Raw genomic sequence first — 27,541 nt, forward strand, 5'->3', positions numbered from 1 at the left:
CTTGTTTCTCAGGCTGCATGTTAATATGAATATTTTTACCACTTTTCTGTTTTTTTTATTGTTTTTAATGCTTTACTGGGAAGCTTATCAGAAGTAGACTTACTCATGTTATTTATATTGGAGCTAATAGTGCAGGGTGAGCTGCACAAAGTGGTTTTCCTACTAGGGTACACCGCCTTAATGTTAACAGTGTAACTCATAGGCTCATGCAATTAGGGGCACATAAATTAAGTGACTTACAGTGCCTTGCGAAAGTATTCGGCCCCCTTGAACTTTGCGACCTTTTGCCACATTTCAGGCTTCAAACATAAAGATATAAAACTGTATTTTTTTTGTGAAGAATCAACAACAAGTGGGACACAATCATGAAGTGGAACGACATTTATTGGATATTTCAAACTTTTTTAACAAATCAAAAACTGAAAAATTGGACGTGCAAAATTATTCAGCCCCCTTAAGTTAATACTTTGTAGCGCCACCTTTTGCTGCGATTACAGCTGTATGTCGCTTGGGGTATGTCTCTATCAGTTTTGCACATCGAGAGACTGACATTTTTTCCCATTCCTCCTTGCAAAACAGCTCGAGCTCAGTGAGGTTGGATGGAGAGCATTTGTGAACAGCAGTTTTCAGTTCTTTCCACAGATTCTCGATTGGATTCAGGTCTGGACTTTGACTTGGCCATTCTAACACCTGGATATGTTTATTTTTGAACCATTCCATTGTAGATTTTGCTTTATGTTTTGGATCATTGTCTTGTTGGAAGACAAATCTCTGTCCCAGTCTCAGGTCTTTTGCAGACTCCATCAGGTTTTCTTCCAGAATGGTCCTGTATTTGGCTCCATCCATCTTCCCATCAATTTTAACCATCTTCCCTGTCCCTGCTGAAGAAAAGCAGGCCCAAACCATGATGCTGCCACCACCATGTTTGACAGTGGGGATGGTGTGTTCAGCTGTGTTGCTTTTACGCCAAACATAACGTTTTGCATTGTTGTCAAAAAGTTCAATTTTGGTTTCATCTGACCAGAGCACCTTCTTCCACATGTTTGGTGTGTCTCCCAGGTGGCTTGTGGCAAACTTTAAACGACACTTTTTATGGATATCTTTAAGAAATGGTTTTCTTCTTGCCACTCTTCCATAAAGGCCAGATTTGTGCAATATACGACTGATTGTTGTCCTATGGACAGAGTCTCCCACCTCAGCTGTAGATCTCTGCAGTTCATCCAGAGTGATCATGGGCCTCTTGGCTGCATCTCTGATCAGTCTTCTCCTTGTATGAGCTGAAAGTTTAGAGGGACGGCCAGGTCTTGGTAGATTTGCAGTGGTCTGATACTCCTTCCATTTCAATATTATCGCTTGTACAGTGCTCCTTGGGATGTTTAAAGCTTGGGAAATCTTTTTGTATCCAAATCCGGCTTTAAACTTCTTCACAACAGTATCTCGGACCTGCCTGGTGTTTTCCTTGTTCTTCATGATGCTCTCTGCACTTTTAACGGACCTCTGAGACTATCACAGTGCAGGTGCATTTATACGGAGACTTGATTATACACAGGTGGATTGTATTTATCATCATTAGTCATTTAGGTCAACATTGGATCATTCAGAGATCCTCACTGAACTTCTGGAGAGAGTTTGCTGCACTGAAAGTAAAGGGGCTGAATAATTTTGCACGCCCAATTTTTCAGTTTTTGATTTGTTAAAAAAGTTTGAAATATCCAATAAATGTCGTTCCACTTCATGATTGTGTCCCACTTGTTGTTGATTCTTCACAAAAAAATACAGTTTTATATCTTTATGTTTGAAGCCTGAAATGTGGCAAAAGGTCGCAAAGTTCAAGGGGGCCGAATACTTTCGCAAGGCACTGTACATTGTGTTTGCCAATGCCCCTAAAATCATGTACATTTGATGCAGCATTATGACGACTCACTGTCACAACGGTAGGGATTAACTGAGCTGGTCTTGGATCATCTTGGATCGGGGCTCCTGAGTGGTGCAGTGGTCTGAGGCACTGCATCTCAGTGCTTGAGGTGTCACTACAGACACCCTGGTTCAAAATCAGGCTGTATCACTACTGGTCGTGATTGGGAGTTGAGGTAGTGGCCATCACAAAGCCCTGACCTCAATCCTATAGAAAATTTGTGGGCAGAACTGAAAAAGTGTGCGCGAGCAGGGAGGCCTGCAAACCTGACTCAGTTGCACCAGCTCTGTCAGGAGGAATGGGCCAAATTTCACCCAACTTATTGTCAGAAGCTTGTGGAAGGCTACCCAAAATGTTTGACCCAAGTTAAACAATTTAAAGGCAATGCTACCAAATACTAATTGAGTGTATGTAAACTTCTGACCCACTGGGAATGTGATGAAAGAAATAAAAGCTGAAATAAATCATTCTCTCTACTATTATTCTGACATTTCACATTCTTAAAATAAAGTGGTGTTCCTAACTGACCTAAGACAGGAAATGTTTACTAGGATTAAATGTCAGGAATTGTGAAAAACTGAGTTTAAATGTATTTGGCTAAGGTGTATGTAAACTTCTGACTTCAACTGTATCTGATTTTGTTAGAAAGCTGGATTAATCTAACTGCACTGTCCAATTTACAGTAGCTATTACAGTGAAATAATACCATGCTATTGTTTGAGGAGAGTGCACAGTTATGAACTTAAAGTTATTAAGAAACCAATTAGGCAATGGTTCAGTCTAAAACTTTGCACATACACTGCTTGCGCCTGGGATGGAATAATTCATTATGGCCTTTCTCTTGCATTTCAAAGATGATGGTAAAAAAATATATATGTTTTTTTTCTTTGTATTATCATTTACCAGATCTAATGTGTTATTCTCCTACATTCATTTCACATTTCCACAAACTTCAAAGTGTTTCCTTTCAAATTAAATGTGAAATTAAATTAAAGCATTTCGCTGCACTCGCAATAACATCTGCTAACCATGTGTATGTGACCAATACAATTTGATGAATACGCATATCCTTGCTTCAGGTCCTGAGCTACAGGCAGTTAGATTTGGGTATGTCATTTTAGGCAAAAATGTAAGGGAAAAAAAGTATTTGACTCTAGTGATAAAATTATGGACATTAGAAGGGGGGGAGAGAATTTCAGCAGGCAAGAAAATGGCCTTGCCTAAATCCCCCCCTTCTAATTTCCTTAATTTTGTCAGTAGAGTCAAACACTTTATGTGGCACACATCAGAGTTAAATTCTACCTATAGAACAAACTTCATGTCAGGATAGGCAACCGAAATGAATAATTAATGTATGTGTGTTATATTAAATATAGAGGGAGGTAAATGTAGGCAAGCAATAAACATTTCAGAACAACTACTAGTGGAATAAGACATGGGAGAGATTACGAATGTTGGCAAATAGATTTATTTATAGACTAATACACTTGAAACAAATAGCCAAACGGAAAACTGCAGACATTAATAGTGCCTACCCCGTGATCAAACGGCCATAAAAAAAACAAATGAAACGCAGCCTAACGTGATCATTGACAGCTGCCTTGAAGGACACAAATAAAAATTGCTTTCTGCTTCTAAGATCAGTGGCTAAACTGACAACGGAGTGAAGAGCAGAAATCTCAACTAGCAAGCAAGTCGCAGCAATGAAGAATTTAGTGTGTGTGCGTTCAAACGAAGGGGGAATTCTGGCAGGGGGGAGATTTTAGGCACGACACCGGTCTCCCAAGCAGCTTCACGGTCTGATGAGGGTGGGAGATCCGAGGATCTGAACCCGAGGTAGATGCCACCGGAGAGGGAGAACCGAGCACAAAGACGCAGGTACCTCCGGATCCGATCTTGAATGGGAAGCCCCCAAGGAAGAAGGCGCCGGAACGGCAAAGCTGTTTCTGGTCTTTGTCAGATCCGGGTTCAACATCTCCATGGAGACCTCCGTTGGCAGAGGATGCTTTCTTCGATTTCCACTGCGAGTGACGTACATCCATGGTTGGTTGGTTGGGTCGAGAACATCTCCGTTCTCCAGGGAAGGGGGAGACCCCTTCGGGGATGGAACCCTGCAGAGCACCGGCCAGTTGGCTGTATAGAGCCGACACGGCGGCGAAACTTCCACCAGACTAGTGCCGCGTTCGGCAACTGGGTTGGAAGAAAGATAAAAACTAGGCGGGCGTGTGTTCCCCAGTAGCTTGTGTATGTTTGCTACTTGCTTGTTACGAGTAGCCACTTCGCTCCTGTAGTCCTCCACAAGCAAGCAGTTGCTACATTGAAAGTCAGCGCGGTCCACATTGACCCGGAACAAAGCAAAGTAAACACGGTTCCCGCAGCGCTATAAACGTTCAATAGTGGCCTGTATTTGATACCTCCGAGCCAGCTACCGCAGTGTCTCCCCCCCTATGCGGTCTGGCAGTTACATTGATTTCTAATGTAACTGCGCGCTATTGAAGTTGGTGGATCAGACCATCTACTAATGGGGTGCGTTTTCACATGTTACGGTCAATTCGGAGGAGTTCACGCTATGGAGAGTGAAACGAACGGAAACATCTCTTCCCAGCTTCACCTGAACAACCGCATTAACGCGAATGACAGGTAACGCGCATATTTCCATGTGTCTTGTAAATAATGTTTTAATAACAGCCGACCTATGTATGATGACCACCTAAATATAGACATTATACCACGGGTGTGACGCAAAAATACTTGTTTACTGTTCTAATTATGTTGGTAACAAGTTTATAACGCCTACAAGGCACCTCTGGGTAATGATCAAAACAATACATTACATATTTATCTTTTAAGGATGTTTGACCTCTCTCTCGGGATCTTTCCTCGTTTGGCTTGGTTTTTGCTCCAATCAGCTTATCTCAGGTTGTAATTTCACACGGGTTGATTCAACAGCATATTATCTGATCCTATAGCTAGCTACCTGTCACAGAAATCCTTACCAACCACCTAGTCTGGGTTATTGTAGCTAAGGCTTGGCCAATGTCAGGTCATCTGTCTATCACTGTGCTATTACAGGCTGTGATCAATACAGTCTGCTGGGTCTGAAATGTGGGTCATATAGATCTGAATGATCCATAGTTATTTAAGTGTGTGTGTCTCTTCCCGGACTGACCCTGTCTCTATAGGGTTGACACCTATGGGTTTGAGAAGTCTGAGGGTCATGAATCCTATGAGGAGATGATGGCTCAATATGTAGCCGTCCTCACCAGGCAGTCTGTCAAGTGGTCCAAACTCCTGCAGGGGAAAGTCCACGTGGAAAATAACCTGAAGGGTGAGACACACACATACAGAGCGAGAGGGAGAAACACACGTTTACATTTGAGTTAGCAGACACTCTAATCCAGCGCAACTTACAGTAGTGAGTGTGTACATAAAAATTTTTTTAAAAAATGTTGGCTTTAGTCATGGTTTCGGTTCCCTTAGTGAAGCGGTATGTGCGTAAGGGTGTGCCCAACGAGTACCGAGCCCAGATCTGGATGGCAGCCAGCGGGGCCCAGGAACACCTGGAGAAGAACCCGGGGTACTACCACTCTCTGCTGGGCACCGAGCAGCAGCACGACGCCAAGCTGGAGGAGACAGTCCGCATAGGTAGTGTAACTATATTCACATGATTGTAATCACCTCTACTTAACTCAGCTCACCTGCCGTGGATGCATCTGGAACATGTTCATTAGGGCACGCAATATAAAATGTTTTATAGTGTTTTGCAACAGAAAACAGAAATGAGTGCTTTTGAGGTCCCTGTTACTGTCAATTTTCTTCAGTTTTGTTCCCTGATGATCAAGACCCTGATGATTCCTTTATGATTGGTTGATGGTTGAGTGTCCTGTCTTGGTAGACATGCACAGGACATTCCCCGAAAATGTACAGTTCCGGAAGAGCTCTGAGCCCTGTCTGCAGAAGGCCCTGTACAATGTGCTGCTGGCGTACGGACACCACAACCAGCTTGTGGGATACTGCCAGGTACTAAGCCTTATATCAAATCCAATTTTATTCCTCAAATGCACGTGTTTAGCAGATGTTATTGCGGGTGTAGTGAAATGCATGTGCTTCTAGCTCCGACAGTGCAGCAATATCTAACAAGTAATATCTAACAATTACACAACTTACACCCAATACACACAAATCTAGTAAAGGACTGGAATTAAGAATATTTAAATATTTGGATGAGCGATGTCAGAGCAGCATAGACTAAGATACAGTATATGAGATGGGTAATGCAAAATATGTAGACATGATTAAAGTGACTAGTGTTCTGTTTATTAAAGTGGCCAGTGATTTCAAGTCTATGTATATAGGCAGCAGACTATGTGCTAGTGATGGCAACACTATACTATAAACCAGGGTTCTAACACCCTGTTCCTGGAGAGCTAACCTCCTGTAGGTTTTAACACCAACCGTCTTCCTGGAGAGCTAACCTCCTGTAGATTCTAACACCCTGTTCCTAGAGAGCTACCATCCTGTAGGTTCTAACACCCTGTTCCTAGAGAGCTAACCTCCTGTAGGTTCTAACACCCTGTTCCTAGAGAGCTACCATCCTGTAGGTTTTAACACCAACCCCAGTTGTAACTAACCTAATTGGGCTTATTATCAACCAGCTAATTATTAGAATCAGGTGCACTCGATTAGGGTTGGAGTGAAAACCTACAGGACGGTAACTTTCCAGTAACATGGTTGGAGAGCTGCTCCTGGTATAAATAATCTGTTAACTGAGTGGATTTCACTTGTCTCCTGTGTCTGACTAACCTTGTGTGTGTTGTACGTCTACTGTCGCCTCTTCTGGTTGTGCCTGTTCTGTCCCCAGCCATAACTGCTTATACCTCACCTGCTCTCTATAGTGTGTGTGTGTTGTGTGCATACCATGTGTGCACAGGTGTGTGTGTGTGTGTGTGTGTGAAGGGAGTTATAGTTTCTCTCTCTGTTCTAGGGTATGAATTTCATTGCAGGCTACCTCATCATCATCACTAAGGATGAAGAGAAGTCCTTCTGGCTGATGGATGCTTTATTGGAAAGAATACTCCCCGGTTAGTACCACACACTCCTGTTGTGTCTGTCTGCTTGTCTGCTCGTCTGTGTTTGTATGCCTGTGTGCATAAGTGGTTGTGTGAAGAGGATGTGTGTGGTGAGGTGTTATTAGTTTTAAATATTGTGTGTAACAGTGATAACACCAAGTAAAACTGAAATCATAACTTAAAACTAAAATATTCATTAACAAACTTCTTATAGCTTATTAGACACATTTCCACTTCCTGAACACATACAGTGTTCAGAAAGTGTTCAGAAAGTATTCATACCCATTGACTTATTCCACATTTTGTTGTTACAGCCTGAATTCAAAATGGATTAAATATAATTATTTCTTCTCATCCATCTACACACAATACCCTATAATGACAAAGTGAAAACATGTATTTAGACATTTTTGCTAATTTATTCACAATAAAATACAGAAATATCAAATGTCAGTATTCACACCCCTGAGTCAATACTTTGTAGAAGCACCTTTGGTGACAATTACAGCTTTGAGTCATCTTGGGTATGTCTGTGTCAGCTTTGAGTCATCTTGGGTGTGTCTGTGTCAGCTTTGAGTCATCTTGGGTATGTCTGTGTCAGCTTTGAGTCATCTTGGGTATGTCTGTGTCAGCTTTGAGTCATCTTGGGTATGTCTGTGTCAGCTTTGAGTCATCTTGGGTATGTCTGTGTCAGCTTTGAGTCATCTTGGGTATGTCTGTGTCAGCTTTGAGTCATCTTGGGTATGTCTATCAGCTTTGAGTCATCTTGGGTATGTCTGTATCTCCCAGTCCCTGTCGCTGAAAAGCATCCCTATATCATGATGCTGCCACCACCATGCTTCACAGTAGGGATGGTGTTAGATGGGTGCTGAGCTGTGCATGGTTTTCTCCAGACATAGCACTTTTCATTCAGACCAAAGAGTTACATTTTTATCTCAGACCACAGAATCTTGTGCCTTATGGTCTCAGTCTTTCACGTGCCTTTTTACAAACTCCAGGCATGTTGTCATGTGCCTTGTTCTCAGGAGTGGCTTCCGTCTGGTCACTCTCCCATAAAGCCTAGATTGGTGAAGTGCTGTAGAGACTGTTGTCCTTCTGGCAGGTTCTCCCAGTACCCATCTACCAATAGGGCCCCTTCTTTGCAAGCCATTGGAAAACCTCCGTGCTCTTTGTGGTTAAATCTGGGTTTGAAATTCACTGCTCGACTGGGACCTTACAGATAATTGTATGTGTGGGGTACAGAAATTAGGTATTGTAGTCATTCAAAAATCTGGTTAAACACTATTATTGCACACTGAGTGAGTCTATGCACCTTGCGACTTCTTAAGCAAATTTTTACTCCTGAACTTATTTAGGCTTGCCATAACAAAGGAGTTTTGAATACTTATTGACTTAAGCTTTTATTTTTTATTAATTTGTAAACATTTCAAAATTCATAATTCTACTTTGACATTATGGGGGTGTTGTGTGTAGGCCAGTGACACAAAAATGACAATAAAATGTTACATTCGGCCTGTAACACAACAGAATGTGGACCAAGTCAAAATGTGTAACTACTTCCTGAAGCCACTGTACATACAGTAGTTGTAGACCTACTTGTTTGTGGAAGGCTCTATTGCTGTGTGCTTCTGTGCAAAAGCACCATGATCACGTGGCTTGTGGTAAGACCCTGTTTGTTGTTGGTTTGTCAGGCTCACATTACAAGATTAATAACCACAGGATGTTTCTCAGGATATACAGTGGGGCAAAAAAGTATTTAGTCAGCCACCAATTGTGCAAGTTCAAACAGGTGTCATTAATACAGGTAACGAGTGGAGGACAGAGGAGCCTCTTAAGGAAGAAGTTACAGGTCTGTGAGAGCCAGAAATCTTGCTTGTTTGTAGGTGACCAAATATTTATTTTCCACCATAATTTGCAAATAAATTCATTAAAAATCCTACAATGTGATTTTCTGGATTTTTTTTTCTCATTTTGTCTGTCATAGTTGAAGTGTACCTACAGGCCTCTCTCATCTTTTTAAGTGGGAGAACTTGCACAATTGGTGGCTGACTAAATACTTTTTTGCCCCACTGTATACCATTTATGGACCACACACACACATTTACACTCATCATATGCTGCTGCTACAGTTTTTATTTTTTTTACTTTTATTATTATCTATCCTGATGCCTAGTCACTTTACCCTGCCTTCATGTACATATCTACCTCAAATACCTTATTATTATTATCTATCCTGATGCCTAGTCACTTTACCCTGCCTTCATGTACATATCTACCTCAAATACCTTATTATTATCTATCCTGATGCCTAGTCACTTTACCCTGCCTTCATGTACACAATCAAACCTCAAATACCTTATTATTATTATCTATCCTGATGTCTAGTCACTTTACCCTGCCTTCATGTACATATCTACCTCAAATACCTTATTATTATTATCTATCCTGATGCCTAGTCACTTTACCCTGCCTTCATGTACATATCTACCTCAAATACCTTATTATTATCTATCCTGATGCCTAGTCACTTTACCCTGCCTTCATGTACACAATCAAACCTCAAATACCTTATTATTATCTATCCTGATGCCTAGTCACTTTACCCTGCCTTCATGTACACAATCAAACCTCAAATACCTTATTATTATCTATCCTGATGTCTAGTCACTTTACCCTGCCTTCATGTACACAATCAAACCTCAAATACCTTATTATTATCTATCCTGATGCCTAGTCACTTTACCCTGCCTTCATGTACACAATCAAACCTCAAATACCTTATTATTATCTATCCTGATGTCTAGTCACTTTACCCTGCCTTCATGTACATATCTACCTCAAATACCTTATTATTATCTATCCTGATGCCTAGTCACTTTACCCTGCCTTCATGTACATATCTACCTCAAATACCTTATTATTATCTATCCTGATGTCTAGTCACTTTACCCTGCCTTCATGTACATATCTACCTCAAATACCTTATTATTATCTATCCTGATGCCTAGTCACTTTACCCTGCCTTCATGTACACAATCAAACCTCAAATACCTTATTATTATCTATCCTGATGTCTAGTCACTTTACCCTGCCTTCATGTACACAATCAAACCTCAAATACCTTATTATTATCTATCCTGATGCCTAGTCACTTTACCCTGCCTTCATGTACACAATCAAACCTCAAATACCTTATTATTATCTATCCTGATGTCTAGTCACTTTACCCTGCCTTCATGTACACAATCAAACCTCAAATACCTTATTATTATCTATCCTGATGCCTAGTCACTTTACCCTGCCTTCATGTACATATCTACCTCAAATACCTTATTATTATCTATCCTGATGCCTAGTCACTTTACCCTGCCTTCATGTACACAATCAAACCTCAAATACCTTATTATTATTATCTATCCTGATGTCTAGTCACTTTACCCTGCCTTCATGTACATATGTACCTCAAATACCTTATTATTATCTATCCTGATGCCTAGTCACTTTACCCTGCCTTCATGTACACAATCAAACCTCAAATACCTTATTATTATCTATCCTGATGTCTAGTCACTTTACCCTGCCTTCATGTACACAATCAAACCTCAAATACCTTATTATTATCTATCCTGATGCCTAGTCACTTTACCCTGCCTTCATGTACACAATCAAACCTCAAATACCTTATTATTATCTATCCTGATGTCTAGTCACTTTACCCTGCCTTCATGTACACAATCAAACCTCAAATACCTTATTATTATCTATCCTGATGCCTAGTCACTTTACCCTGCCTTCATGTACATATCTACCTCAAATACCTTATTATTATCTATCCTGATGCCTAGTCACTTTACCCTGCCTTCATGTACATATCTACCTCAAATACCTTATTATTATCTATCCTGATGCCTAGTCACTTTACCCTGCCTTCATGTACACAATCAAACCTCAAATACCTTATTATTATTATCTATCCTGATGTCTAGTCACTTTACCCTGCCTTCATGTACATATCTACCTCAAATACCTTATTATTATCTATCCTGATGCCTAGTCACTTTACCCTGCCTTCATGTACACAATCAAACCTCAAATACCTTATTATTATCTATCCTGATGTCTAGTCACTTTACCCTGCCTTCATGTACATATCTACCTCAAATACCTTATTATTATCTATCCTGATGTCTAGTCACTTTACCTTCATGTACATATCTACCTCAAATACCTTATTATTATCTATCCTGATGTCTAGTCACTTTACCCTGCCTTCATGTACACAATCAAACCTCAAATAACTTATTATTATCTATCCTGATGCCTAGTCACTTTACCCTGCCTTCATGTACACAATCAAACCTCAAATACCTTATTATTATCTATCCTGATGTCTAGTCACTTTACCCTGCCTTCATGTACATATCTACCTCAAATACCTTATTATTATCTATCCTGATGTCTAGTCACTTTACCCTGCCTTCATGTACATATCTACCTCAAATACCTTATTATTATCTATCCTGATGTCTAGTCACTTTACCCTGCCTTCATGTACACAATCAAACCTCAAATACCTTATTATTATCTATCCTGATGCCTAGTCACTTTACCCTGCCTTCATGTACATATCTACCTCAAATACCTTATTATCTATCCTGATGTCTAGTCACTTTACCCTGCCTTCATGTACATATCTACCTCAAATACCTTATTATTATTATCTATCCTGATGTCTAGTCACTTTACCCTGCCTTCATGTACATATCTACCTCAAATACCTTATTATTATCTATCCTGATGCCTAGTCACTTTACCCTGCCTTCATGTACATATCTACCTCAAATACCTTATTATTATCTATCCTGATGTCTAGTCACTTTACCCTGCCTTCATGTACATATCTACCTCAAATACCTTATTATTATCTATCCTGATGCCTAGTCACTTTACCCTGCCTTCATGTACACAATCAAACCTCAAATACCTTATTATTATCTATCCTGATGTCTAGTCACTTTACCCTGCCTTCATGTACACAATCAAACCTCAAATACCTTATTATTATCTATCCTGATGCCTAGTCACTTTACCCTGCCTTCATGTACATATCTACCTCAAATACCTTATTATTATCTATCCTGATGCCTAGTCACTTTACCCTGCCTTCATGTACATATCTACCTCAAATACCTTATTATTATCTATCCTGATGCCTAGTCACTTTACCCTGCCTTCATGTACACAATCAAACCTCAAATACCTTATTATTATTATCTATCCTGATGTCTAGTCACTTTACCCTGCCTTCATGTACATATCTACCTCAAATACCTTATTATTATCTATCCTGATGCCTAGTCACTTTACCCTGCCTTCATGTACATATCTACCTCAAATACCTTATTATTATCTATCCTGATGCCTAGTCACTTTACCCTGCCTTCATGTACACAATCAAACCTCAAATACCTTATTATTATCTATCCTGATGTCTAGTCACTTTACCCTGCCTTCATGTACATATCTACCTCAAATACCTTATTATTATCTATCCTGATGTCTAGTCACTTTACCTTCATGTACATATCTACCTCAAATACCTTATTATTATCTATCCTGATGTCTAGTCACTTTACCCTGCCTTCATGTACACAATCAAACCTCAAATACCTTATTATTATCTATCCTGATGCCTAGTCACTTTACCCTGCCTTCATGTACACAATCAAACCTCAAATACCTTATTATTATCTATCCTGATGTCTAGTCACTTTACCCTGCCTTCATGTACATATCTACCTCAAATACTTTATTATTATCTATCCTGATGTCTAGTCACTTTACCCTGCCTTCATGTACATATCTACCTCAAATACCTTATTATTATCTATCCTGATGTCTAGTCACTTTACCCTGCCTTCATGTACACAATCAAACCTCAAATACCTTATTATTATCTATCCTGATGCCTAGTCACTTTACCCTGCCTTCATGTACATATCTACCTCAAATACCTTATTATTATCTATCCTGATGTCTAGTCACTTTACCCTGCCTTCATGTACATATCTACCTCAAATACCTTATTATTATTATCTATCCTGATGTCTAGTCACTTTACCCTGCCTTCATGTACATATCTACCTCAAATACCTTATTATTATCTATCCTGATGCCTAGTCATTTTACCCTGCATTCATGTACATGTCTACCTCAAATACCTCATACCCCTGCACATTGATCTGGTACTTCCTGTATACAGCTCCATTCTTGTGTATTTTATTCCTCGTGTTAATATATTTATTTTTATTATTTTGTTTTAACTCTGGATCATTGGGAAGGGCTATAGAGTGTACACCCATTGTATTCAGCGCATGTGACAAATAAAATTAGATTTTACACACACACACACACACAACCTCATCTCACACAAACAGAACTGAATTTACCTGAGCTGTCCATGTTGTTGTAGACTACTACAGCCCGGCCATGCTGGGGTTGAAGACGGACCAGGAGGTGTTGGGGGAGCTGGTAAGGGTCAAAGCCCCAGCCGTGTGGCAGACCATGGTCCAACACAACGTCATGTGGACCTTGGTGGTCTCCCAATGGTTCATCTGCCTCTACATCGACGTTCTGCCTGTAGAGGTGAGGGTCTGGGGGGTGAGGGTGTTTCCATGTGCTTGTTGACACAGGACCCAGACTGAAACACTGTCATCACCACCCCTCTGTAAGATAACGATTATCTTTGTCTTTCTCACATCTCTCGTCTTCCATAGACAGTTCTGCGGATCTGGGATTGCCTGTTTTACGAGGGTTCTAAGATCCTGTTCCGCGTGGCCTTGACTCTGATTCGCCACCACCAGGCTGAGATCCTGCAGGCCCGCTCCATGGTCGAGGTGTGTGAGTGCTTCAAACTGATCACTCAGGGAGTCTTTACATACGACTGCCACACCTTCATGCAGGTAAGGTTCTCCAAAAGAGAAAAGTAACATTAGGCACAGATCTAGGGTCTGGGATTAGTGTATATTGGTAACTTAATCTGTTCCACAAACAGTTTACTAACTCCTTTCTCTTCTTCCTGATATTGACAGGAAGGCCTCTTTCTCTTCTTCCTGATTGACAGGAAGGCCTCCTTTCTCTTCCTGATATTGACAGGAAATCCTCCTTTCTCTTCTTCCTGATATTGACAGGAAATCTTCAGGGAACCGGGAAGTCTCTCCATGGCAACCATCACTAAGCTGCGGGAGACGTACAGAGAGCGTATCGTGGCGGAGGAGACCAGACTCTGCCCCTGACCACCACTAATAGCCTCCATAAATCAATCGCCTTGCGGTTCGCCTGGCCGTGTTCCAGGTCATTTTTGTTGCACTGACGCTAAAAAGATTATTAGATCTCACAATCCCTGGGGAAATGTGTAATATCTCAGGAACTATATGATGACATCTGAGGTGCTAAAATGGTCTTAGCGATTGTAGTACCCCATCTAACTGAATATTATTTAAAAAAGCTAACTGTAATTTTCCTGTGGTAGGATCTTGGGAACAATAGGTTGGGGTTTGTTAGAGTGGAGTTTATTTTTTAAATATTTTTTTAACCTTTATTTAGTCCAGTTAAGAACAAATTCTTATTTTACAATGACAGCCTACCGGGGAACAGTGGGTTAACTGCCTTGTTCAGGGGCAGAATGACTCAGCTCAGGGATTCGATCCCGCAACCTTTTGGTTACTGTCCCAACGCTCAGACCACTAGGCTACCTGCCGCCCACAATATGTAAGCATAGTCTTGTTGGGTTGAAGATAATGAGGTGTCACCTCTGAAATGAATTCACGGGCTGTAGTCCACTCCTCCACGAAGTGTACACTCCCACCCAGGAATCGTCTGGGAAAATAAATTCCAGTCTATACTTACACCATCCAAATGCTTTAAATCCATGAACAAGTGCATACTTAGGCCCGAATCCTAACTTGATCTGTGCATGTATGTTTCTGCGCTAATCTTCCATTGAATGCATGAATTATGCTTGTGCAATCATACCTCTATAGATTTTGACTTTAGGGTAAAAGGTTTTGGAATTGGACCTTTTTACTGTTTTGCCACAATAAAGGACTGCTCTCCGACAATTACCTTTGTAGATGAAGTTAGTTACTGTCGGTTTAAAATGAGGATTTAAACAATGTATTGCTTTGTTCCAAAGCCGTAGCCATGGAGTCAACATTGGGGGGGGGGGCCAAATCAGCTGCCCCCCCCCAGAAAAAAATCAAATTTGAAAACAAATTTCCTGACATTCTAAAATATATTTTTAACAATTCACTTACACATGGGATTAACTTTTTATATATTTTTTTACAAAAAGGTTGAATAGTGTATTGTATTACATCGCTCTGTTATTCTTTACCAAATGTTATTTTATTTTATTTCACCTTTATTTAACAAGGTAGGTTAGTTGTGAACAAGTTCTCATTTACAACTGTGACCTGGCCAACATAAAGCAAAGCAGTGCGACACAAACAACAGAGTTACACATAAACAAATGTACAGTCAATAACACAGTATGTGCAAATGGCATAAGGAGGTAAGGCAATAAATAGGCCATAGTAGCAAGTAATTAAAATTGAGCAAATTAACACTGAAGTGATAGACGTGCAGATGATGATGTGCAAGTAGAAATACTGGTGTGCAAAAGAGCAGAGAAGTAAAAAAAATAAAATAAATGGGGTTGAGGTAGGTAGATTGGATGGGCTGTGTACAGCTGCAGGAATCGGTTAGCTGCTCAGATAGCTGATGTTTAAAGTTGGTGAGGGAAATTTAAGTCTCCAGCTTTTGTGAGTTTTGCAATTCGTTCCAGTCATTGGCAGCATAGAACTGAAAGGAAAGGTGGCCAAATTAGGTGTTGGCTTTGGGGATGACCAGTGAGATATACCTGCTGGAGCGCGTGCTGTTGTTATCGTGACCAGTGAGCTGAGATAAGGCGAAGCTTTACCTAGCAAAGATTTCTAGATGACCTGGAGCCAATGGGTCTGGCGACGAATATGTAGCGAGGGCCAGCCGATTAGAGCATACAGGTTGCAGTGGTGGGTGGTATATGGGGCTTTGGTGACAAAACAGATGGCACTGTGATAGACTGCATCCAGTTTGCTGATTAGATTGTTGGAGGCTATTTTGTAAATGACATAGCCGAAGTTGAGGATCGGTAGGATAGTCAGTTTTACGAGGGCATGTTTGGCGGCGAGTGAAGGAGGGTTTGTTGAGGAATAGAAAGCCGATTCTAGATTTAATTTTGGATTGGAGATGTTTAATATGAGTCTGGAAGGAGAGTTTACAGTCTAACCAGACACCTAGGTATTTGTAGTTGTCCACATATTCTAGGTCAGAACCGTCCAGAGTATTGATGCTGGACGTGCGGGCAGCGATAGGTTGAAGAGCATGCATTTAGTTATACTTGCATTTAAGAGCTGTTGGAGGCCATGGAAGGAGAGTTATGGCATTGAAGCTCGTCTGGAGGTTAGTTAGCAGTGTCCAAAGAAGGGCCAGAAGTATACAGAATGGTGTCGTCTGCATAGAGGTGTATCAGAGAATCACCAGCAGCAAGAACGACAACACTGATGTATACAGGGAAGAGTCAGCCCGAGAATTGAACCCTGTGGCACCCCCATAGAGACTGACAGAGGTCCGGACAACAGGCCCTCCGATTTGACACACTGAACTCTATCAGAGTAGTTGGTGAACCAGGCGAGGCAGTCATTTGAGAAACCAAGGCTGTTGAGTCTGCCGATAAGAATGTGGTGATTGACAGAGTCGAAAGCCTTGGCCAGGTCGATGAATACGGATGCACAGTATTGTCGCTTATCGATGGCAGTTTTTTCCTTTAGGACCTTGAGCGTGGCTGAGGTGCACCCATGACCAGCTCCGAAACCAGATTGCACAGCGGAGAAGGTACGGTGGGATTGGAAATGGTCGGTGATGTTTGTTAACTTGGATTTCAAAGACCTTAGAAATGTGACCCCCCCCCCCCCCCCCCCAAATCTATATAATAATTACGGCCCTGCTTTGATCTCCAAGCATTGCGATCGGTTCCCAAATACAAGTCCTTTAGAATAGAGCGAAAGGTGTTGGCAAACGCCAGACCGACAAATTAAGACAGAGCTCATTCCTTCAGCTTATTTTTTTATTTTATTGACCACTACACTTAAGAAAACAATTAAAACATTCTCAAAGCCATATTCAATCACTACCTATGGATGTTAACACTTTTAGAAGAGGGGTGGAATAAAAATGCAGTTTCATTACTCCAAATAATGCATCCTCTGATCTTTCAACAGGCAAGGCAAGATCTCAGAACAACGCCAAATATCTTTATAACTCAACCAAGATAGACCACAGCCATTTATACATCTGGTGAAATATGGCTCATTGTTCTATGGTAACGCCGTGTAGAGACAAAAGGCTATGACTCTAATGACACCCAACTAAGATATGCACTACATGGGGAATAGGGTGCCATTTGAGACAGATTAGAGTGTGTGCAAATCTAGAACATTAGCATAGATCCCATCCTTCTTGTAAGTGGGGAGGCACAGATTCCATTTGGCTTAACATTATTTTGGGGTAGAGAAATTATGTCCTCCCTAAAATGTTGCTGTTCTTTTGGCAGTAACTCCAACAGAACAATTTAAACTATAATATCTGGAATTGTAACTTGAGAAAACCACCTAATAAATGTGACTATTCACTAAAAAGTGTCCCAAGTTACACAGGTGCATTTTGAGTTAGTGTTCAGCCATTTGTACGCACCATAAAATTCAACTGTAACAACCCTCCCCTTAGTGTATCACTGGACGTACCATCAGTATACCCCCCCCAGAAAAGAAAAGAAAAATCACCCCGTCTTAAAGCCAATTTATGCTTAGTCTGTTCGTATGGAGGGTGTGAACCAATAGCGGAGCCTCGAGGCATGCAGAGGCCAAATCAAGCACATGCCTCTCAAAATGTTGTAATAAATGGGGAGGACTCCGTATAGCGTGTCACTTCCTTAACAGCTCTGCTTTGCTTCAGGAAGCACAACAAGTATGAATGTCCTGACTTCTGCCGAGGCCGTATCACCGTAAATGCTGCACAGCCAAAGCAGATGTCGGATTGACCATGAAGCGCCGGTTAATACATTTACCTATAAGCAGTGGTATGCAGACCTCAACTGCTTCACCATCAAATGACCTTTACCCTTGTTCCTCAACCCAGACCAAGAGGAACACAAGGTGCACAAAAAAAATGTCCAACTAGGGGACCCCTAAGAAATGGATGAAGAAACACCATTTATGAAAACTGCCGCTGGTACCTAGCTTAGCCCCTAACCACAGATCTAGGATCAGATTTCCCAGCCCCAAATCATAGCCTTAAACATTAGGTGGATGCAAAAATATCTGACCCTCAAACTCAGGTTAGGGGAGACTTGCATCAACTCCATATTATATTCAGAATTTTAAAAATTCATTATGTTTAATGATGTTGAAAACCTTAAGCAACAAGTTTGGTTGGAGCAACCAGCGACAGTCATTATATTCCCTTTACACAGGAGTAACAACGGCCTCCTATTATGTTGTGACTGACAAAATGGCCACCAACCAAAACAGAGAAGTAGCCATTAAAAGGCAGCAGCAATGGTTGTACACAAACAATCCCTCAGAAATCCTGTTATTAAACACCAGTAAATGTAATGCATGATATGAAACCCTAGGCTACAAATAGCAGAGTGTGGATTATTATTCAGCATATGGTTATATGAGAACTCCACCCCACCCCCTGCCATGTTGAGTGATGGTGTCTCTCAAGTAGAGGTCTTCATGGGTCCAAAAAGCTGGACCTGTTCCAAAATAGACCTGGGCTTTCCCTACTCGAACCCGATATGTATAAATACATTTTTTGAATTTAGTCAGACGCATTCCGAACGAACTCAGAGACAGCTAGACCCGTTCCGTATAGACCTGGTCAGATCCAGCCCCGATCCGAGTGAGGGAAGCAACAGAAAACACTTTTTTAAAGCCGATAAAACGCGTGAGGGAGGTGCCGCTCCAGCAGGTGGGGGACGGGCCGTACTGAGCGAGTGAGGGAGAGATAACAGCAACCAACCAATAGCTGCCATAGCTAAATGATTTATCAAATATGATTACGTCGTACCGGGCTTGACTGTATCAAACCGGGAGAAGCTAATTAAGCTAGCTGATATTAGCGAGCTAGGCTAACTGAGGCTGCAGTGCTTACGCTTTCTCATCCTACACTTACAACTCCAGACTATTGTCGTTGTAGCCCATCCCTCTCCTTTAACTTGTAATTATATTTATTAGATATCGCCTAACTTTTGCCACACAGGAAGGCTCTATGACTAGCCTATTGTAGCTTTGTTAACTTATGACTGGCCAACAACAACAAACGCCACTCTCGTGGCAGTAGCATAAAGAGCAGCAGCATAAATTACTACATTTCTCTCTACTGTAGCAGTCGCGTTTGGATCTGTACGGGCTCTTCCGGACAAGTAAATTAAAGTTACATGTAGGCCTACCCGTGATAATCTGTTCAGATTCAACCCGTGACATTATTTCGAATTCTGGATCAGGTCTCGAGTATAGGTGGATCCATGAAAAGCTCTACTGTCAAGAGTGTTTCGTTATGTAAATACAAATCTCAGCAGATTCCCACTTTTTTTTTGTTCATACAAAGGAGTAGTTCAGTCCTGAAAGCGCATATCAACCCCATGGATACCCAACGCGGGGCTAATGAGAGTTCAGAGGGGAGGATGGGGCAGCAAGGATTCTAAGATGAGACCAACTGAATTGGGGAAAGTTCAGTTTAAGGGTCGCAGTGAGGTTCAGTCAATCCAGGGGATGGTTAGTAGCTGGAGGGTGAGATGGGGCGGGCTTGCGCTCTCTGGCTCTTGGGGGGGGGGGGGGGGGGGGTGGGGGGGTCAGTTGATAGGAAGTGATTTTAGATGGTCTGATAGCCAGCGTGGCTCCTCTTCCTGCCGATGAGGTAGGCCACGAGAACGACGAGGACCAGGCCAGCCAGCGCAGCGCCCACGATGATGGGGATCAACATGTCATCCTCATCCAGCTGACACTCCTCCGCTGGCGAGGGAGAGAGACAGTGAGAGAGCGGGAATTATAGACACCGAAGAGCAGGCGAGGGAACGTGGAGAAAAACAAGAAATCAATAAATAAATGTGATGGAATGATAATCACATTATTCCAATCTCAGTAATGTTGATAACAATCCCCTCCTGAAACATTAACACATTGAATGGTAACCCACAGTCCCATACTGAAATAGTACCACATGAAGTGGTAACCCACAGTACCTGCTCCAAACTGGTCCCCTTTGAGGCCGAAGGGCTGCACCTGCAGCTGGAAGGTGTTGAGAGAGAAGTTGACAGTCACAGCCAGAGTCTGCTCCTCACGACACATGTAACTACGCCCCAGGGTACCACGCAGGTAGTCCAGACTACGGTTACCGGCTGAGAAGGGCACTGGAGGGACGACAGGGAGAGTGAGATATAATGGTGGGAAGGAGGGAGAGGGGTTATGGGTGGGGTAAGAAAGGGAAAGGAAAGGGGGATACCTAGTCAGCTGTACAACTGAATGCATTCAACTGAAATAAGTCTTCCGCATTTAACCCAACCCCTATGAATCAGAGGTGCCTTAAATTGACATCCATGTTATCGGCACCTGGGGAAGAGTGGGTTAACTGACTTGCTCAGGGGCAGAACCACAGATTTTTACCTTGTCAGCTCGGGGGGGGTAATGGTTGGGATGTGAAACAGGATATAGAAAGGATGGAGAAAGATATTACAGTAATGGAGATGGAAGTGTGGCAAATGAGGATTATAGAGGGGTTTCAACACTGCAGATTGGGGTTGTATGAGGATAGACAGTAGATTCATTATATGCATGTACTATTCACTAGATCAGGTGATTGTTGGATCCAGACTCACCATGCATGTCCGGCCAGGCTGCCAACAGGGTCACTCCACTGAGGTGGTACTTACTGGACGTGGCATTCTGCAGACACAAGAGAACCAGTGACGCCACACAGTATCTACGCCACACACAGGACTGGAACAATAGTTCACGAGTGCCTGTCCTCAGCTTGTTCATGAGGCTCCATCTTGTGGCAGTCAGGTGTTAGTGCCAAAAGCCTTCTACTACTGATACAGAAGAAAACCTTACTGCATGTACTAATGTATTAATGGATGCAAGAAGAAATGAAGATAAAGAGCAAGAGAGAGCACTAAGTGGCAGACACAGAACAGTAAAGAGAAACAATAAAGGTCAAACAAGAGTTCTGACCAGGGAGAAGACGAGGGTGAGACTGGTTGCCCTCTCGTCAGCCTTCAGCAGTAGGGTGGCGCTGTCCAAGTCACATGACCCTGAGCTCTTAGTCAGGTTGGGCTGCAGGTTCACCACCTCTAGCACAGTCTGCGCACACACAGGACAACAAGACACAGGGCAGTGTGTGGACATGTTTAACTATAATTTTAGGGACCAGAAGTCTCCACAAAAATAGTGAACAAACATTTGACCAACTGGGGACATTTTCCTGGTCCACACAAAGGAAAAAAGGCTATTCCTAGGGGATTTAGGGTTAAAAGGTTCAGTTTAGAGGTTAAGAAAAATAGGATTTTGAATGGGAATTAATTGTGTGTCCCCCACAAGGTTAGTAAAACAAAACTGTCTGAGAGGTGCTGGGCTTCAAAGTATGTGCAAGTCTGTGTGTACCTTATTGAGAGAGGCAGAGCTGAAGCTGACATTGAGCTGCAGTCCCATGCGGGCCATCAGACAGGCGGTCCCATTGCCGTTGGTTACAGTGTAGTTGCCTCTCTCGGGCCGAGCCGGGGGTGCAGGAGGCGGAGCCGTGGTTTGAGGGGCAGCCGTGGGCGGGGCGTCAGTGGCAGCAAAGGTCTGATGCAACGTGACCGCTGTAGTGACGTAACAAGACAACCACAAATGGATAGACAGACACAGCACTGTTCGATCCTTAGCTGGAGGCTGGTAAAGTCTCAATAGTCTTTAAGAGGCCTCCTCTCCTCACCTCCTTTCCTAGATCTGCACAGACGTGAAAGAAGTTGACAAGCAACCTCTGTATGCATTCACCACCATAATGTTGCTTTCACCCATCATGTGGGGTAGATAAGATATTAGATAAGTGCAGATGAAGGAGAAGAGCTGAGGAGCCATTTGAGACTATAGCGATGCAACCACTGTGTAGGTCAGTAACTTTGGAGTAATGTTATGGCCACATTTTTTTATGTGGTGGCAGACTGGGTTGTGCCAACAACAACAAAACCTGCTGATTCCGTCGATGTGGCTGTCCACATAAATTCCAAAAGCTTTAGTGGGTCACACCACAAAATAACCATTGGAATGAAGAAGCAGGTCTGCTACTTGGCTCATTTCTACAATTACTAGTCTCCTCGGAAGCCACGTGAGACGTCACTACTGGTGTCAATTACATCGTCTTCAGCTGATGTCTGTCTTACAGGTCTGTGCAGATTAAAAAAATACTAGTGAGTGCCTTGCTTTGACGAAACAACGGTGGTAGGCCTGATCAACGACAGCGATGAGACAGCCTACAAGGAGGTCAGACACTTGGCAGTGTGGTGCCAGGACAACAACCCTCTACCTGATCGTGGACTACAGGTGAAAGAGGGGACAGCACGCCCATCCATGGGGCTGTAGTGGAGCGGGTCGAGAGTTTCCATGGCATCCACATCACTAAGGACTTAGCATGCTCCACACACACCCAGACAGTCGTAAAGAGAGCATGACGACTTCTTTTCCCTCTCAGGAGGCTGACAAGATTTGTTATGAGCCCTCGGATCCTCAAAAAGTTATACAGCTGCACCATCGAGAGCATCTTGACTGGCTTCATCACTGCTTGGTATGGTGAATGCACCGCCCTCAACTGCATAATGCTGCAGAGGGTGGTGCGGACAGCCAAGTACATCACTAGGGGTCGAGCTCCCTGCCATCCAGGACCTCTATATCAGGGGGTGTCAGAGGAAGGCCCGAAAAATTTACAAGACTCCAGCCACCTAAGCCAAAGACTTCACTTTGCTACTGTCTGGCAAACAGTACCGGAGCATCAGCACTCAGACCAACAGGCTCAGAGACAGCTTCTATCCCCAAGCCATAAGACTGCTAAATAGTTCATTAAAATGGTAACCTAGACTATCTGACCCTTTCTTGCACTGGCTCTATGCACACTCACACAATATTATAATAAATGCCATTTAGCAGACGCCGTTATCCAAAGCAACACTGCAAAAAAATAAAAACACACACACACATCTATATTTAACTAGGCAAGTCAGTTAAGAACGAATTCTTATTTACAATGACGGCCTACTTGCAGGCATGCGTGCATACATTTTATGGATGGGTACTTCCGGGAATCGAAACCACTACCCTGGCCGTCACAAAACGCCATTCTCTACAAAATGAGCTAGAGGACCACACATACATGCATAAAAAAACATCCATACCGACAAACACTATTATACTCTTTATTTTACCACTATTCTTATTACATTTTGTTGCCTAGTCACCTTACCATGGCTTCATGTACATATCTACCTCATACCACTGCACAAAAATCTAGTACTCCCTGTATATAGCACCCTTCTTGTGTATTTTATTCCTTATAAATATTTTAACTTTACATTGTTGGGAAGGGCTCGTAAGCAAGCATTTCACGATAAAGTCCACACCCGTAGTATTCGGCACGTGTGACACATATCATTGGATTCAGAACCAAGGTGTATGAATATGAGGAAACCTGAAATATCAAATATTCAGCAACTCTGAGGACAATTGAAGTTGATTATACATCTTCATGATTAAACCACGGCGTTTTAACAGCCTTCGTCAGGGTTTGTCACTCTCAGTTCCCCTGTATCATCGATCTGTTTACACCTTCTGCTCGCTCATCTGTTCAACTATCACACTCCCTGATATCTTGACATTTAGGCTACATTTAGGCTACATTTAGGCTACATTTAGGCTACATTTAGGCCCAGTTTGTCCTACAAAGAGAATATTACAAAGACAGGCTGTGCAAATGTGATCGATATCTAATAGCTTGCCTTGGTCTAGCCCAAAGGCCAGCAGATGGTGCTATGGAGTCATTTCATCTTAACGCCCAAAGGGAATCCATGCAACTGGCTATACACTCGTATCCCTTCAAATCAAATGTTTTTGGTCACATATATAGCAGATGTTATTGCGGGTGTAGCAAAACATTCTCCATTCAGGCTGCAAAGGCATCGATTTCCTCCTTAACTTGATTTAATGGCAAGAAGGTGGGGTGGGGGATATGCATACTTTATGAAACACCATTTTCCACCACTATGCTATGGTGGCTAATACTACTTCCTGACATTGCATACAGTGTTCAGACCAAGGGTAACCGAACGTAGAAAGCGTAAAATAAACGCCTGAGCTAAGTTGAATTAGCTGTATTCCTGAAAACCGGATGCATCCGGTTGTTGGCAACTCTGCTAACAGCAGACTGATATACTAAACAATTGACGTATCAATTGAATCTTTTCAATTTAAGCTTTTATTTAAAGTTCTCATTACAAAAAGAAGGCTCAGTTTATGGGGTATTCAAGTCAGACTGGTGCAGATTTCACCCTAAGGCAACAATCAATAGAGGATCCCTTCCAGTACTGTCCATCGGTGGCTTGTTTTTGGAGTCAGGTCCAGGAATGGTTATTATGCCATATTATCAGGGTCAGTTATACCTGTTATATTGTATTACGGGGGACTTGAAGGGCCACAGGCCGTCAATAGGAAATATCATTGTGCTCTCGGGTAAAATGTTTATCTTCGGAGGCAATTTCGGCAGAAGTGTTGCAGATGGGGAGGTTCAAGTCCCCCGTGAGACACCATGGGAGAATGGAGGGATGTATTGGGAGAGGACATGGTAGAATTATGTTTAATTGGGAAAGATGAGTTGATCTGTGGAAGTCTGAAGAGTGGAATTGATGTGTTGGTATAATTACATACACAAAATGTACAGTGTAAAATGTTTGAAGTCCTCCAATTAGAGGTGAGGGTGGGATCATTGTGTGTCGCCATTTATGTTTTGGTTTCATGCTGTGTGCTGGTCGTGATGGATGCACTCGCTTCCATGGCCGCCCAGGCATCAGGCGGGGATTGACTGGTTTTTCCCACTCTTGGAAAATCCCTTCGGCTAATCTAACATGGTGGTGAAAAAGGGTGTTCCATAAAGAAAGCAGGCATACTTTCATTTTTTTTTTTTCCACCTTCGACATTAAATCAAGTTGAGAAACTCAACACATTTGCAGCCTGGATGGAAAATGTTTTATGTATGAACCCATCAATAAGCCAGCTGCATGGATTCCCTTTGAACGGTCAAATGAAACGACCCAATAGCACCATCTGCTGGCCATTGGTTAAGCCTTGGGCTACTCAGTACGTGACCACCAGCTTTTATCCCAAAGCTAAAAAGGTTACTTGCCAAGAAACAAGCTGCGAGTAAACAAAACAAATGAGTGCAATGTCATCAATAAATGAAAAAAAACATAGCCTGTTGTTTTTAACACTAGACACAGCGCTTTTGATATCACGTGAGGGTCCCATTGCACAACAGCCCACCTACACCTCTTGACCTACCGATCGAGCTGTCAACCAGCCACTAAGCAAGAAAAACAACTCTGTCTGGTCTCGCATCGACCTGTAATACATAATCGAAGGCAGAAATGCAAGTCATCTGGAAAACGTAGAACCATGTTTAACCATCATGCAAGGTAAAAATAGGTTGAATACCGAATTATGGTGTATGAGCTACCATTTCTACATGTATGGTGTTGTATTTACTGCGTCCATCCAGCATCAACATACTCACCTAAAAGCGCGATGAATGCAATGGACAAAGGTTGCTTGCGGCTATGTTGTTGTGTCATATTTTTGTTAAGTTGTTTGCCAAGGCAAGGGGCGAATCACAACATGCACACGGTCCAGCGACAGGAACGAAGGACAGTAAGCGAGCTTTACTTGCAACAACGTAAGCTCACGGCTTGTGCTCTCTCTGCTGCCGCAAGCTAGAATCCTCACGAAACAAATCTTCAGAAATGTGCACTTTTCCTTCAGTGTTTTTTTTTCTCTTTTTTGGTTTAGTTGGCGCTGATTAAATTGGTCTTCGTTGAGTGTCTGGATCGTCACATACCACGGATGATTCCTGCACCAGGAAGAAACGACAACGGTCATGTGATCAAGAGTTTAAGTACCGCCCAGAATAATCACATGAGTGGGGATTCGTTGACGTTGAACAGCTGTGGGGCTACAGAGAACAGCATATTAACATTCATTATGAACTGGGTGGTTCGAGCACTGAATACCGATTGGCTGACAGCCATACCCGTATACCACGGAATGGAATGGAAAAACATTTATTTTTTACTGCTCTAATTACGTTGGTAACCAGTTTATAATAGAAATAAGGCACCTCGGGGGTTTGTGGTATATGGCCAATATACCACGGCTAAGGGCTGTATCCAGGCACTGGATAAGAACATCCCTTAGCCGTGGTATATTGGCCATATACCACACCCCCTTGTGACTTATTGCTTAACTGTACTTTTTGTGATGAGCATCCAGAAACATCTTTGCATTGATTTTAACATTTCCTACATGTAAAGAGATTATTGAAAGATTAGTGTACGTTTATTATTGATAAATATTATTTGTGACTTTTGTTTATTATGGGAGAATGTGCTGCTGGGTTAAAGGATAAAGAAAAACAATTTTACATCCAAAATGTAATTGTGCTAATGGGATAATTTCATATTCATACATGTAAATTCACTAATAATTCACCGTTTTTTTTATTGGGAGTTCGAGCAGTACATTATGATCATTCTACATTCTTCAAATAAGAAAGCTGTAAAAACAGTCAATACATGTGTCTTAAAGGGATACTTCAGGATCAGCCCTTTATCTACTGACCCAGAGTCAGATGAAGCCCTTTATCTACTGACCCAGAGTCAGATGAAGCCCTTTATCGACTGACCCAGAGTCAGATGAAGCCCTTTATCTACTGACCCAGAGTCAGATGAAGCCCTTTATCTACTGACCCAGAGTCAGATGAAGCCCTTTATCTACTGACCCAGAGTCAGATGAAGCCCTTTATCTACTGACCCAGAGTCAGATGAAGCCCTTTATCGACTGACCCAGAGTCAGATGAAGCCCTTTATCTACTGACCCAGAGTCAGATGAAGTCCTTTATCTACTGACCCAGAGTCAGATGAAGCCTTTTATCTACTGACCCAGAGTCAGATGAAGCCCTTTATATACTGACCCAGAGTCAGATGAAGCCCTTGATCTACTGACCCAGAGTCAGATGAAGCCCTTTATCTACTGACCCAGAGTCAGATGAAGCCCTTTATCTACTGACCCAGAGTCAGATGAAGCCCTTTATCTACTGACCCAGAGTCAGATGAACTCATGGATACCATGTTTATTTCTCTGCATCCAGTATGAAGGAAGGT

At 42.2% G+C, this 27,541-nt stretch overlaps 2 protein-coding genes across 2 annotated transcripts; one reads left to right on the plus strand and one right to left on the minus strand.

The window, feature by feature from the left end:
* Positions 1-3,375: 3,375 nt before the first annotated feature.
* Positions 3,376-15,104, plus strand: LOC110520556 (growth hormone-regulated TBC protein 1-A). Its single transcript, XM_021597945.3, has 8 exons — positions 3,376-4,555; positions 5,098-5,243; positions 5,396-5,560; positions 5,811-5,935; positions 6,900-6,996; positions 13,457-13,629; positions 13,761-13,946; positions 14,175-15,104. Exons 1-8 carry the CDS (start codon positions 4,437-4,439, stop codon positions 14,277-14,279), a joined length of 1,116 nt encoding a protein of 371 aa, XP_021453620.2. The 5' UTR covers positions 3,376-4,436; the 3' UTR covers positions 14,280-15,104.
* Positions 15,105-17,135: 2,031 nt separating this feature from the next.
* Positions 17,136-26,287, minus strand: LOC110520557 (lysosome-associated membrane glycoprotein 1). The gene is made up of 6 exons (XM_036975124.2): positions 25,900-26,287; positions 21,747-21,946; positions 21,318-21,446; positions 20,963-21,029; positions 20,330-20,497; positions 17,136-20,099 (listed from the first exon to the last, which is right to left on the minus strand). The coding sequence occupies exons 1-6, from the start codon at positions 25,955-25,957 to the stop codon at positions 19,960-19,962; spliced, it is 762 nt and encodes a 253-aa protein (XP_036831019.1). The 5' UTR covers positions 25,958-26,287; the 3' UTR covers positions 17,136-19,959.
* Between the last annotated feature and the right edge of the window lie 1,254 nt (positions 26,288-27,541).

The sequence above is a fragment of the Oncorhynchus mykiss genome, chromosome 3 (genome assembly GCF_057628025.1).
Source record: "Oncorhynchus mykiss isolate SJ-2025 chromosome 3, ASM5762802v1, whole genome shotgun sequence".
NCBI lineage: Eukaryota > Metazoa > Chordata > Actinopteri > Salmoniformes > Salmonidae > Oncorhynchus > Oncorhynchus mykiss.